The sequence below is a fragment of the Tiliqua scincoides genome, chromosome 4 (genome assembly GCF_035046505.1).
Source record: "Tiliqua scincoides isolate rTilSci1 chromosome 4, rTilSci1.hap2, whole genome shotgun sequence".
Taxonomy (NCBI): domain Eukaryota; kingdom Metazoa; phylum Chordata; class Lepidosauria; order Squamata; family Scincidae; genus Tiliqua; species Tiliqua scincoides.
This window is the reverse complement of record NC_089824.1, coordinates 101374997-101389357: the sequence shown is the minus strand read 5'-3', so window position 1 is coordinate 101389357 and position 14361 is coordinate 101374997. Positions and strand designations below refer to the sequence as shown.

At 50.6% G+C, this 14361-nt stretch overlaps 1 protein-coding gene across 1 annotated transcript; it reads right to left on the bottom strand.

The window, feature by feature from the left end:
* Positions 1 to 7878: 7878 nt before the first annotated feature.
* Positions 7879 to 10346, bottom strand: NKX2-2 (NK2 homeobox 2). The gene is given in 4 exon segments (XM_066626208.1): positions 7879 to 8093; positions 8096 to 8437; positions 10089 to 10232; positions 10235 to 10346. Coding segments are annotated over 4 exon segments (813 nt in total).
* Positions 10347 to 14361: the final 4015 nt, after the last annotated feature.

The following is a 14361-nucleotide window of genomic DNA, read 5'->3' as shown; positions in this document are numbered from 1 at the left end:
TCTTATTCTATATTTTGCAATTTAGAGTGATTCCCCACAAGCATGAATATCGTCTGAATTAACCCTGATAAAACTCACATATCTCATTGTCCCAAAATTGATCACATTTTTATGCTCATAGGAACAGATCCACATAACTAGTCCCCCACATGTATTCAGAAAGGCCTGAAAGAATTGAGCACACACACATGCATGTGTGTGCACACAAAGTTTCTAAGGTACATCAAACTAATGCAAAAGTCTCTCTTCATAGGCAGCAGCTTGTTCTGCCTATCTCTAAAAGCCACTACCATTTTAAACAGTCAAAGACATGGGTTCTTTTGTCCAAATTTTGTCCCTTATTCACAGAATATAACAGAACAAAATCTAACTCTCGAAACTCAACATGCATTACCATGTGCACAACAGTCCTCTGGTTGTTTCAGGGAACCAGATTAGTTTTCACTCCTTGATGTTGACTTATATTTTCCCACTCACTCCCTCACTTACAAGTGAACTGGGCCTGAGACAGAGCTGTCAGACCACTCTTTGCCAAGCAACCATGTACCACGCATTGACCTCATCTCCACGGCTGACTATTATTTGTAGGAAGTGACCAGACCTTTTGTTGCAGGGGGTGGTGATGGGGAAAAACTTCCCTATTTTAGCATTTTGCAAGGTGCTGTTGGTTTTTTTTTTGGGGGGGGGGGGAGTATGAGATGAGCTATAGCTAATGAAACAAACAACAATGACCCTCTTAATTTAACAGCAGTAAATAGTAGAACAGACAGGCTGACCAGATACAATGGAGGACAAAGTGCCTATTCCTTTAACTACTGTATAGAAGAAGGAATTTTAGCAGATTCAGCTCAGCATGGAAGGGTTTAAAAAACTGCACCTGCCAAAATTCCCTCTTGTATCTAATGGTTAAAGGTATAGGCACTCTGTCCTCCATTGTATCTGGTCACCCTGAGAACAGAAGAATAATGATTCTATGCCTGGTCACGTTAACCTAATTTAGATGGAAAGTGGATTCTCTTCTGGGTGCATCGATGCCTTTAAACACCTTATCATTCACAGTATACACAACATTCAACATAATGCCTCATGCTTCCAAATTGAATTTCCAACCTATTCAGGGTGACCAGATGTCATAATCGCAAAAGAGGACAAGGCACCCTTAAATGTAGAACATCCAAGAAAAATGAAACATGACCACATAGAAGCTGAAAGTGCTTGTATATTTATTTCAGGTGGTTAATATAAACACTATATTACTGGTACTTATTAAATTTAAAACTATCTTACAGATATTGCATTATAAATTTAAAACTATGCTATATATAATGTATTCATTTCAGTTAAGGCTCTGCTTACAGGGAAAAGGAGGACGTTGAAGTTATTTTCCAGGACAGGAGGCTAAAAAGAGGACATGTCCAGGAAAAAGAGGACGTGTGGCCACCCTGCACCTATTCCTTCCAGCGAGCTGGAAGGAAGTTCATCTGGGCAGAAAGAAAGGACTCTGGTGACCCCTTGTGGTCAGAGGGCGCCATTAAAAGGAGAGGCTGGCGCTTGTTTCCACTGCGCTCCCCCCCCCCCGCACTACTGGCTGCTTCCATTGCGGGCGATTAAAGCTCGCCTAGCTAGCTCGCTTTATTAATAACCAGACTTGTAATCGAAGAAGGCTTCCAAGGGGAGGGGGAGGGAGAGAAATAAAGCAATAAAACTAAATTGTTTTCTTTTGATGGGGGAGATCAGAGCGAGTTTATTTGCAGATGTTGGGATAAAGCGAGTTGATTTATCGACCGAGCGAGAGTGTCGCTCTCAGGACGCCACAAGTGCATATTTCCTGAAATCTGGCTCCATACAATATCTAATACAGCCCAGCACTTCAGGCGTATCTCCTGCTACATCGTCTCTCCGCATGGGCGCCGCTGCCCTGGGTCCTGCGCAGGGGGTGGGCGGCGAGGCGAGCCTGCGAGGTTGTGCGGAGCGGGGGGGGGCGGGGTGTCCACCTTGTTTTCCCTTCTCCCCCCTCTCTCCTCCTGCAAGTAATCGCAGAGTCATCAGCCCTTCATAAATACAATTGAGAATTGTCCTTATACTTGGTAAATATTGGATTAGCTTTCCATTGACCAGGGCTCTTGAAAGCACCTCGTTTAAAAGGGGGGGGGGGGAGAACCAAGCCACGCCAGGTCTCAACTAAGCCCAACAGTCAATAGGTAATGAAAGCAGGTTCTTCCCCAGCTTAAAGGGGTTTTTCAGCTCATTATCAGGTTCGCGGCTGATTCCCCCCCCTAAAGAGCTCCTCAGTGACCGGTTCTGCAAAACGAAGGCGGCCAGAGAGGGTCGGCTGGGGGAGCCGAGAAGGAGGAGAAGCTGGATCGGAAGACGGGCTTGGCAGCAATTTCCGCTCGTTATGAAAAGCGAGCCCGGCTGAGCGCACTTTGGCTGACTCCCTCCTCGGCCTTTTGGAAGCACTGCTTTTTTTTAAAGGCAAGACCTGCCAGGTTTTCCCAACCAGATGTCAACACGCGTGCCACCCACGCACCCCACCCCTGAGCAGTCCCAGCCCCCCCCCACTCCGGTTTAATTCTGTCGCTGCAGTTTGTCCCCCTGTCCTCATTTCCCTGGACCACTTTCCATTGTCTCCCTCCGAATGCCTCGACTGGCGGAGTGTCTGGGCAGCATCAGGAACAGCATCACTGGGCGCGATCCAGCCGCCACTGAGTTTAACATTCCCCCCCCCCTTCCGAATCAATCCATATGGGGCTGCTGGAGCATGCCCTTCGCTGGTCAAGGTGCTTGGCAGGCTGGCATTCTCAAGAAGGTGGCTCTACGACCAAGTCCTGTGATGACCATCATCACTGTCCTATTCCGTGGTGCAATAAGTTAATGGGAGGTGTCAAAACGTGCTTAAAACCTCTCCCACGGAAAGAAATGGGGCTTACAGAAAGGACCAGCCTAGCCTGGAAATGAGACCAGTTCGTTTCAATGGGGTTCTTCTGCATAAGTAGGATGGAGGCCTCAAACGGCTCCATTTTGCCTGGCTCCTCGCTACTACCTGAGGGCCCAATCCTAGCCAACTTTTCAGTGCCGTTGCAGCTGCAATGCAGCCCCAAAGTAAGGGAACAAAAGTCCCCTTACCTTGAGGAGGCCTCCACGACAGACCCTCCACTACAGGATACAGTGGACCTCCTATCGGTGCGGCTGCATCGGTGCTGGAAAGCTGGTTAGGACTGGGCCTTAACGGCCTTGTTCAGCCCGTTCTTGGCTCCTCAGTGCCCTGCGAGCAGCGAAAAAGAACTCCAGGTCTCTCTGGAATGAACGGTCCGTGTTTAGTTTCTACACACAGAAGTAGGTTTGTGAATTTAGGGTCCTTATAGGCCTACTCTGCTACCTGGTTTTCTTAGCATCATACCAGCTTCCCCAGACACACTGATGCAGATTAATGATACATTCACGGATACGAATTCTGAAAGGTCGTTTTATTGATTAATCCTTTTTGTTTCTGTACACGCACACACACACACACAGAAGCTCTCTCTCTCGCTCTCGCTCTCGCTCTCTCTCTCTCTCTCTCTCTCTCTCACACACACACACACAGACAGACAGACAGACAGAGGCGCTCTCTCTCTCACACACACACAGACAGACAGACAGAGGTGCTCTCTCTCTCTCTCTCTCTCTCACACACACACACACAAACACAGAGGCTCTCTCTCGCTCTCTCTCTCTCTCTCACACACACACACACACTCTCTCTCTCACACAGACAGACAGACAGACAGACAGAGATGCTCTCTCTCTCTCTCTCTCTCAACACACACACACACACAGACAGAGGCGCTCTCTCTCGCTCTCTCTCTCTCTCACACACACACACACACAGACAGAGGTGCTCGCTCTCTCTCACACACACACACACACACAAACACAGAGGCGCTCTCTCTCTCTCTCTCCCCCCCCCCAACTAGTAATCCTAAGGCGGCTCATAATCATTACATATCTTGGAGCGCAGAACAAACTTTCCACGTGGCCTGAAGAGCTGAGGTCAAAAAGGAGAGCGCGCGATCCCGAGAAAGTTAAGCATATCTGAAACCTCCTGGATTGAGCGCGACAGACTTGAGCAAGACCGTAGCTTCTTCCCCCATGAAACCAACGGGACTGGTTACAAGTGCTGAATTTTGGGCGGGTCTGGTCCTCAAAATCTCCCCCCCCCCCCCGGAAAAACCTGATGGGATGATTCTGGATTCCAGTGGCCAGTGGATACGCCTCGCTCGACCAGCATCCAGTGGCGAGCTGAGCTGCCTGAGCATGACATGACACCTCCTGGTGAATGAAGCCTTGTTCTCTCGGCCAGCGCAGCTAAACAGTTAGACAAACAGGCAGCCTGCGGAACTACAATGATGATGGATGGGGGGGGGGGAGTGAAACTGACATTAAAAAAATCATTTTCATGGGGAAGATTTTGTTTTCGGCTGTGCACAGGAGCAAGAATCTAATTTCCTGTGAAACCCGAGGCAAAATTTCAGCAGGGCCTGGAGAAAAAGAGGCCCTGTTTGTCTTCCAAGGGAGGGAGGGGATGGGTTGCTCTCCTTGCTCTCTCTCTCTCTCTCTCTCTCTCTCTCTCTCTCTCTCTCTCTCTTTCCAGAATAGATATAGCACGAATTTTTAATTCGTCTTCCTTTCACAGACAACAATGCTGGTTTTGAAAGGCGGATACAATTTGGGTTTTGTGAAGGTCTCTTTCTGCCCTCTCCCGGCCCAGCTGTCCATATGGAATACAGCATGTACATCGTGGCTCACAATAGCACCAACTGACAGGCGGAACAAAACCCGGGGTTCTTCCCCCTGACTCGGGGATGCTCTGCTCCGTCCAGAGACACCAACTGATGAATCGCAGTTTTAAAAAATAGAAGAGGAGGGGGCGGAGGAGGAGGAGGAGGAGGAGGGGAGCGCGGGGAAGCCACTCTCTCCCTGGGTGTCGATCTCTCTCTTCACCCCAACCCTCTCGGTCCCTTCTGTGCTGTTTCCTTTCTCCCCGCAGCTTAATATGCACGCCTCTAACATCCTCAACTCCCAGCCTCCCCTATTGTGCCGCCTTGTGATGAGTACTGTATATTGTGCAAAGATAGACTCCCCCAAACTCCCGCGCCACCGGTGGCGTGTGAAATGGAAGGCCACTGGGGGTTAGGGCCACACACTGGCTTGATAGACTTCATAGGGACCCAAGAGGCCCTGGTTCCTCCGTCCCCTCCCCTCCCTTCCCTTCCAGGGACTGAGGCCAAAAAAGGAGCCGCGGTGGCCTGGCATCTCTGAACCGCTGCCTGGCTTCTGCTGCGCTGCCAGGGGGCAAGGAGGGCTTGCTTGAGACAGGCTGCGTCCAGAGCTGGGGTGTGGAGCCTCTCTGGGGAAGGGGTTCCTCCCGTGTATCCCCACGTCAAACCCAGAAAGCTGGGAGGACTCGCCGAAGTCCTCAGCCTTGGCAAGTAGTTGCGCCGCTGCCACCCCGCCCCCTTGACCGCTCCACAGAAAAGGCTGCAGCTGCCCCACCGCGAGACTGCTCTTTTCGAGGGACGAGGGCCCGGCGGAGAACTTGCCTCCGAGAAGGAGGCGGAATCTCAACCAGGGCCCCAGTTGGCCGCAGTCCCTCGGGGAGGGAACGGAGTGCCTAGTCCCGTCCAGAGTGACCAGATCCAACGAAGGACAGAGTTCCTCCACCTTGAACCTCTGTATAGAAGAGGGCATTTGGGCAGGTGCACTTTTTCCAACCCTTCCATATTGAGCTGCACTTGCCCAAATACCCTCTTTGGGTCCCGGGGTCGGTCCTCTCTAGCCTGGAGGGACGGAGCCTGCAAGCGCCTTCCCCGCGAGCCTGTCAACCGGGGGCTGGAGCGCAGATCTCCGCCCCAGATAATCATGTTTGCTTTAGATATTGAGTTGAAATGTGGCCAGCTCCGCTGGGGATGGCTTCCTGCGTCCAGGGAGCAGGCCTTCTGCGGAGCCAACTGTTTGCTGAGCTTCCGAAAGCAGCTTCAGTTTCCGGAATGGGGCAGAATTAAAATGTGGCCGTGTTTGAAAGGAGGCTGGGGGGCGGGGGGGTTCTACGCGCAAGACAGGCTCCCGCGATGACCTGTCAATTATTGCGTCTGCATTGAGCTCCAGGTCCGAACTGAGCCTCCATCTCATCTCATCTCAGTTCCTTCTCAGAGGGGCCTTGGGTTCTTAACACGTTGCACACACACACACACACACACACACACACACACACACAATTTCAATCATTAACTCTCAGCGATTCCTTTCCTATTCCCACTGACTGTCCCGCGTGGAGCCAACTCCTACAATCTATTTCAGGAGAGAGCCGAACAACCACACCTCACACATCTCAGGCAGGTGTTCGAAACGAGGCCGAGGAAGCCAGCGGGTTCCGTACCTAGGGGCACTGGAACGAATCGGTCTCCCTTGCCCAGAGTCCGATAAACGCAGCGGGGATCCCTTGAAGGCATTATACGTACCACGCAGGACTCCACTCGAATCAGGCACCTCAATTTCAACCCAGCTAAGAAAGCAAAACCCACTGAGTCGGTCCTCCTGGAAGCAAAACCATCTCAGCTTGGAGGAGCACCTCACGTTTAAAAGAGGGGCCGTAATTTTCATTTCCACCTGTCACTTTAGCACCTTGTTAGTACCTCCAGTAGATAAACTTGAGGAGGCGGAAGGTGCAGAGAACTGGACAAGAATACATTCAGCGGTTGGAGAGAGGTCCAGCCTGCGAGACAAAGCTCCCGTCCTTCCTTATGGGCCACCTCTAAGCTCTAAGACACTGGGGTGGGTCCTCTGGCTCTATGTAGAGTTCAGGCCCAGCGCAAACTTCGCCTGGAAGTCTCAGAGCGCCAGCCAGCCAGCATCGACCCCCAAACCCAAAGGGATCCAAACCTGAGAAGGACACGGTTCTCTTTCTACAGATTCCGAGCAGGTCCCCCTCGCTAACACTTCTTCCAATCAGCCCAGACTCAAACGGATGTCCCGCTACTACTAAAAGGAAAGAGAAGAAATACCGAAACAAAAACACGCTAACTTACAGCTTAACAACACCATAAACTTCCTGTTAATGTTTTCAAAAAACGCACAGCATTTTTATTAACATTCTTACAAAAATCCACAATGTCCTAAACAACGCGCTTCCGTCCAAGTTTTTACGCGGGCGCTCTATCGAGATGACAAAGAGACCAAAGAGGTACACAGACACACACACCCCCTCATTTTCCACCTTTGCTTCCATAGTTTTTTTTTGGGGGGAGGGGGATGTTCTCATCCTGTCAATACACCTAAAATAAAGTCCACCCTGAATTTATGGTAGAAAGCACAACAGAAAGAAAGCACAAATTCAGATAGAAGTGCAAATAGAATTGTACACATGGTCATAAATATTTAGTCTCAGATATATAAAAGGGAAATCACGTTTGTTCTGTTTTTAAGATTCTATTTATAATAGAATCCATTCATTTTCCAATTCTATTTAATCCTGGGATCAAATACCTCTGACAAAATCTTTCATGGCACAAAAACATACTCTACAAAAATCACAAGAGTGTAAGTTTTAATTCGCTTTTTTATTATTTCTTTTTTTAAACTTTTAGCTTTAGGTAGACAGGACCACTGGTAATGGCGCAAATTTTTTTTTTTCTTGTAAACATGGTGCACAAAACACCCCAAAAGAATGAAAACTGACCCCCCTCCCCCAAAGAAGGAAAAACAGGAGAGAAACCCCCTCCTCACCCCAGCATCAGAACCTCAGTCTTGTCTTGTCTTGTCCCCCCCCCCCCCGCGCGCCCATTCCCCGAGTAGGGTTGATTCTGAATCCTGCTCCGAGTCTCTGTGGCTCTAGAGAGTTCACCAAGTCCACTGCTGGGCTTGTACCAAGTGGTGCGCTGAGGGGTACTGGGGGTTGCTGGCGGAGCTGTACTGGGCATTGTATTGCATGTGCTGGAGAGACTGGGCGCTGTAGGCTGAGAAGGGGATCCCCGCCTGGAAGGTGGCGGCAGCCAAGTCCTGTGCCTTCAGCGTGTGGCAAGGCTTGCCATCCCTGACTAAGACGGGCACGGCTACCGGCGCGGGGAGGGGAGAGGAGTCACTTCCATACCTTTCTCGGCCCGGGCCCGCTTCATCTTGTAGCGGTGGTTCTGGAACCAGATCTTCACCTGCGTGGGAGTGAGGCGGATCAGGCTGGCCAGGTGCTCCCTCTCGGGCGCCGAGAGGTACCGCTGTTGCCTGAAGCGCCTCTCCAGCTCGTAAGTCTGCGCCTTGGAGAAAAGCACCCGTCTTTTCCGCTTCTTCCCCGAGTCACCGCCGCTGGACGTTTCCTTGTCGTTGTCTGGGGACTCGTCGGCCGAAGGCTCTGGAGACTTGGACGCCGAGTCCTGCTGGGAGTTGCTCGACGCCAAGCCGTGCACTGGGGGGAGAGCCACAAAGGAGGCACATCAGCAGAAAGGTGGGCGGGCGGCCAGGCGGCGGACCCCCACGCACACCATTGTGTCCCGCCGGGCTCGCCTCATTCTCCACCCGCTGCCTGCCTTCCCAACTCAGAGAAAGAAAAGGGATGAGGGGGCCCTTCCCAGTCCCCCTGTCTCTGGGAGCGCACCAGAAGAAATCCACCGCTGGCCAACGAGAGGGAACGAGGAAGACCCAGAGAACACCCCCCCCCCCAAATGACAAGGGGAACACCACTTCCTATACCAGGGGCTGCTGGGGACAACCTTACGTGCGTCTTGCTGTTATCATCTCCATCGACGGATCTTTAACGTATCCACACATTCCCCCTCCCCCTGTCTGCAAGGTATCGATATGAGGAGTTTTCTCACTGCCCAATCCTATCCTCACTTCCCTGGGAGTAAGCCCCACTGACTCTAATGAGGCTGTCTTCTGAGTAGACATGCATAGTTTTGGGCTCCGGCCTCCCTGTCTCATAAAGACGACATACAGGGGAAATGATAGAAATGTAAGGAACACACAAGCAAGATACAGCTGGGTAGGCTCGTGGTAATCCTCAATATAGTATAATACCATAGCTGCCTATGCAACGAGGAACTTTTGGGGTTGAGAAGCGGTATATAAGAAACAATAACAATGTCAAATATGCGACCACTTTAGAGTCCAATCCAATACATGTCTACTCAGAAGTAAATCCCATTGTAGTCAACAGGGTTTACTCGCAGGTAAGTGTGGGTAGGATTGCAGCCTAAGAGCCCAATCCTATGCATGTCTGTTCAGAAGAAAGTCCCATTAGAGTCAAAGGGGCTTACTCCCAGGAAAGTGTGGATAGGGTTGGGCTGTGAAGCAGTGTTTGGGGAAACAGTGTAGGCATATTCAGAGTTATTGATCTTAGATCAGTAGATAGATATAAGACTGTTTTGATTACGGTAATTTTAGAAGCGACCCACAGTGCAGCTCCCCGTTCACTACCGTAGAGGCTTGCACAGGAGAACTTCCCGCGGGATGAAGCCCTCTGGAAAACCAACAAACCAAAACAGCGTTTGGACTTTTGGCTCTCCCTGAGAGCGACAACAAAACCCACCCCCAAAACGAACTTCTTCGTTCAGGGTTACGTGGATTGATTTTAAAGGATAATTCAACAAGCGAGCCTTTTATGCGGGGGAGCCAGTGGGACGATTTACAAACGCCGAAGGCAGAGCCATCCAAAATTTTCTCACAAAGCAGGCTCTGTGAGCGAGCGAAGTAGAAAGAGTGCAGAGGAGAGAGGCGAAAGGCTGGTTGGGGAATTCTGGCTGCTAACATTTTAAAATGGTTTCAGAGTGTGCTCGTACTCTCTCTCTCTCTCTCTCTCTCTCTCTCTCTCTCTCTCTCTGCTAAAGAATATAAGGATTTCCGATCCAGATAAATGAAGCATCTAGCTTTGCACTTTGGCATTTCCAAGAAGGACTCCCCCCTTCCCCCCCCCCCCGCATAAAAGCAGCAACAATAGTAAGTAGCAATTTCGGGTGAGAGCCAGCCGGAGAGCGAGTAGTAGAAGCAACCTGGGCTCCGGGGGGGCCGCAGGCGCCCACTGCCAAGGCAGCAGCCCCAGTGCAAGGTTGGCTACTTACAGGAATACTGGATGCTCTCGGTGGTGGCGAGCCAGCGCGTGTAGGGATTATCGTATTGTCATAAAAAGGATTCTTCAAAAGGCAGAGTCTGAACAGCGTCCAATGAGGTTGTCCCCAAAACTCCGGGCTTTTTGGGGGGCTCCGACCCTCGGTCTCTTCGTCCCCCCCTTCCACGACGGAGCCGTCTTCATCATTGGTGTCAGGCAAGTCCAAGATGTCCTTTACAGAGAAGCCGGTCTTTGTGTTGGTCAGAGACATATTCCGGCCAAATTTTAGGCAGGAAACTTTGAAGGACCAGTTTGTCAAGCCTCTCGCTTCGCCAAACATACACCGGAAGCGGGGGTGGGGGGGGGATGGGGTGAGAAGAAGGGAAGGGGGGGTTGGGGGAGTGGAAGAAAAGAAGGAATGGAAAGACTGGAAGGGGTGTTGGCGGTGGCGGTGGTGGTGGAGGAGGGGGGACACAAAAATCAGCTGAGATCTCTCGTCATATAATATCTGTTGTTTCAGGCTTGGGCTGCTGCCGAAGCGGAGAGCCGCGGAGCGCGAGGGGGGCGACTGGGGCTTCCAAGACTTTGTAACTCCAGGAAAAATGCCACTGGGTTTACTTGAGGGTCTGCTTTAAGCCCAGCGCGCTGGCGGTGCCTCCTTGAAAAAACAAGCCATTGCCGAGACGGGCAGTCCATATAAGGTTGGTCTCCGCACATGAACCTGCCGAGAAGGGGGGGGGGGGAGGAAATACATTAAAAACGCAAAAGGTTGGCCACGTGTGGGCGGGTCTTAGGAGTCAAGTGGATGAAGACAGTGTTTGCTGATGTGAAATTGCGGGGTTTGGGGGGGGGGATGCAAGCCTCCACCATTGGTGCTATAGCACATGATGAGTGGTATAACGTGACAATTAATTACCAAGATGGGGAGGGCCTTTTCCACACAGTATTTACATACAAAGGAGCTCCAAGGAACCAGATATTCCACAGACTTGAAAGTACATTGTAACAGATTGCCTCTGGAATAATAATAATAATAATAATAATAATAATAATAAAAACCCGCCACCATCACCTCCAACCCGGGTTTGCATTCATTTTCCATTTTCACCAGTGACGTCAAACTGCATACCCTTTGCAAGCAAAGTAGAAAATGGACTACTTCTTGGAGCTCCACCTGCTACCTTTAGGGGGTGGGGAGGAAAAGGAAACCTCTTCAAATTATGGCTTGTTACCTAAACAAGATGTTGTTGGGATGGCAAGGGCCCAACTTATGTAAACCTCCTAGGTCAATATTTTGGTTGAGGCTTAAGGATGAGTGTTAGAAATTAAACAGCAAGTAATTGATTCCAGTGTGCTCCGAAAACGGCTAAACTGGCAGTGGAGGGGGGGGGGTCACTCAGCTCCTTGATAGAGTCGAACGATTTTCGGTGGGGTTTTTATTTGAACACGGCTAATTCACTTCACTCTTCCGCTTTCCGGAGGGATCACTTGTTCGTTTAACAGAGCATGCAGCTGGAATGGGCAGAGCTGGCCCGATTTTGACATTCTGTTTTCTGAACGCGCGCGCGCGCACGCGCACACACACACACGCACACACACACACACACACACAGAGTATCCCTTTGATTCTCGCAAAAAAAAAAAAAAAAAAAAAAAGGCACCCTAAATAATGGCTCAGATATGTACAGAATGAAACGCTTCTGGTCATTCAGATATTATTTCAACTGAGCAATAGGGATACCTAAAGGACAATCCACCTTGGGAAGAGAAAATTCCGCAACATTTTAGGTCTCCACTTGAACGAACTTTCTGTTGCTGGCTTGCTTCTGCCCTCCTTCTCGCTCTTTCACCGCCCCCCCCCCAGTTTGATCCCCAGAAGTTCGTGGCTAGTAGCCTTCGAACTCTCCCTGCTCGATCTTCTGCCTCTCTCGCTCTCTCCCTTCCCCCTTCCTTTTTCTCCAAGAGTGAACTCTCTGGCGGTCCCTTCTTGCTCTCTGGTCTGGAGAAGGAATATGGCAGCATTGTTTATCTCCGAGGGAATCGGGGTGGGGTTGCGGTGTGAGTGTGTTCTGGTGAAAGAGGTTGGTGTTGGTGGTGGTGCTGACTGCAATATTTAGGGCAGGACAGAGCTGGATGGAAGGAATCCAGCTGGGGTCTTCAAAGCCGGCTTTGGGGAGGGGTTTTTTTTTTTCCCCAAAAGGGAGTCAAATGGGATTGCCTTCGTCTTCCAGAACACTCCCCCCCCCCAAAGCTCCCTTAACACTTTCTGAGACTATCAAGTTGCTGCTGTTGTCTGACTTTCTCAGTCGGGGTGGACAATTGGGATGGGGGTTGGAAAGTGGCGGAGGTGGAGGGGGTTCTGAGAAGATGCAGCAAAGCAATTAATGATTGTTGATCAGTTTATTTCTCTGTGTGTGTCCCCCCCACCCCACCCCGCCCCACCCCTCCTCCCTATGCCTCCCATCTAGTATGTGATGTGGATGACAATGCTTCGAGTTCTTTTTTTTTTTTTCCTCCAAGCAAGTCGCTGAGCGCATCCTGGGTGGTCGGACCGGGGCAAACACAAATACAAACCGATTGCTAAGCTGCGGACAATGGGCGAAATGTAGACAAATGTCCGGCTTCTGTTGGAAGCCTTTGTCCTGGACCAGGTTTTGCATTTATTTCACTGGCGAAATAATGCCTGATTGACGCCCCCTTTCAATGTGTTCTAACTGTTTGGAATAAATCTGGGGTTGTTCGAGTTGTCATGGTATTCAACGTCTTTCAATGGACTATCTCTTCATTCATTTCGGAATCTTGCCACAATATTAAGGGAAACCCCTTCATGTGGATGCTCCCGAGCTGCTATCCTCCTTTTACTGGGCTAAAAAAAAAAAAAAAAAGACTTCACAAATTTGGTTTTGTTTTGTGGGGGGGGGGGGGGAGAGAGAAAGACGAAAATCGATTCCGAGCGAGACCAAATTTTCAACCGATATGAATCAGTTGCACGTAATTGAGGAGCAAGAGATGCAACCGAGTTAAGTCAGAATTTCACAGCCAGGAGGGAATTAAGTTAATAATATACAGTCTGTAAAGTGAGGTTCAGTGGCGGGGGGGGGGGGAGTTAAAAGAGGCGGGCTGACTCGAGACAATGCGCTGAAACCATAAGGCGTCCAGGCAACCCAGAGGTTGGGAGGCAACACCTACATAGAAAAGGCACAAGAATTAAACCGCAGCAGATCTCAGAGAGTAGCGAGGTGGTGTGGAAAACATCCCTGCGTCTCTGTGCGGTAATGTCATTTCCAGTGGGGGGGGGACCCCCTCCTTTCTCTCTGGATCCACGCCAAGGCGACGCGACCCACCATTCAAGTACAAGACTGCAGGAGACTGCAGTTAGGAGCACCAGCAAACAACTCACCCTTCGTTTGGGGAGCATTCTCTTGAAATCCGAACTGGAGGGGCAGGGAGAGCAATCGCGAGGGGGCAGAGGGCTTCATTCTTACAGGCCCGGGATTGGACCTCAGTCCACTGGGGAAGGGGGGAGAGCGTGTGGGACTGCTCACCTGAACGCTTGGCCTTGGCCAGTGGAAATCATCCACTAAAATGTGACTGGGGAGTCTCACTTGTTGAACTGCAGCAATAAGGACCTCCCTGGTGGAGTTCTACTCTGGAGCACACGCTCGCCGTGTGATGGGCCCCGGGCAGATTCGCTCCCTCCGGCCACCTGATAAGCAAATATTTTCCTAAGGGAAAATCAGGGCTCCTGGAGAACATTAATCAGCCGCCCTTCAGCCGCACTGACAATGGGCCATTGAGAAGCGCACACACCGACTGAGCGACACAGCTGGACTGTGACCAGCTATTCTCCTCTGTACACAAAAGACCTGCAATAAGTCATAATTTGGCCGCCCATCGCCACCACCTCGCTCCCCTCTCCCCAGATCAATCTATAGGGCTCACATACAAGTTGGCCCCACATACGAAGTTCCCACAACCGCAAGGTGGGAAGACAGTCTCGCTCCTCTTTCCCTTGGGGTACAGGACATTTGAAAAGATCTCTCTCTCTCTCTCTCTCTCTCTCTCTCTCTCTCTCTCTCTCTCTCTCTCTCTCTCTCTCTCTCCCCCCCCCTCGTGTATGTGTGCACATTTGGTCTATTTAACTCCAAGGGTTAACATGCTATTTACAACACAGCCCCAGCAAACACTAAGGGTGGAATTGAACATGGAGGAGAGGAACTCAGTGGGTGTAAGCAGTGTGTTGATGAAATGTACAGACTTTTCATCCCTGCCACAGTTTAGTGGAA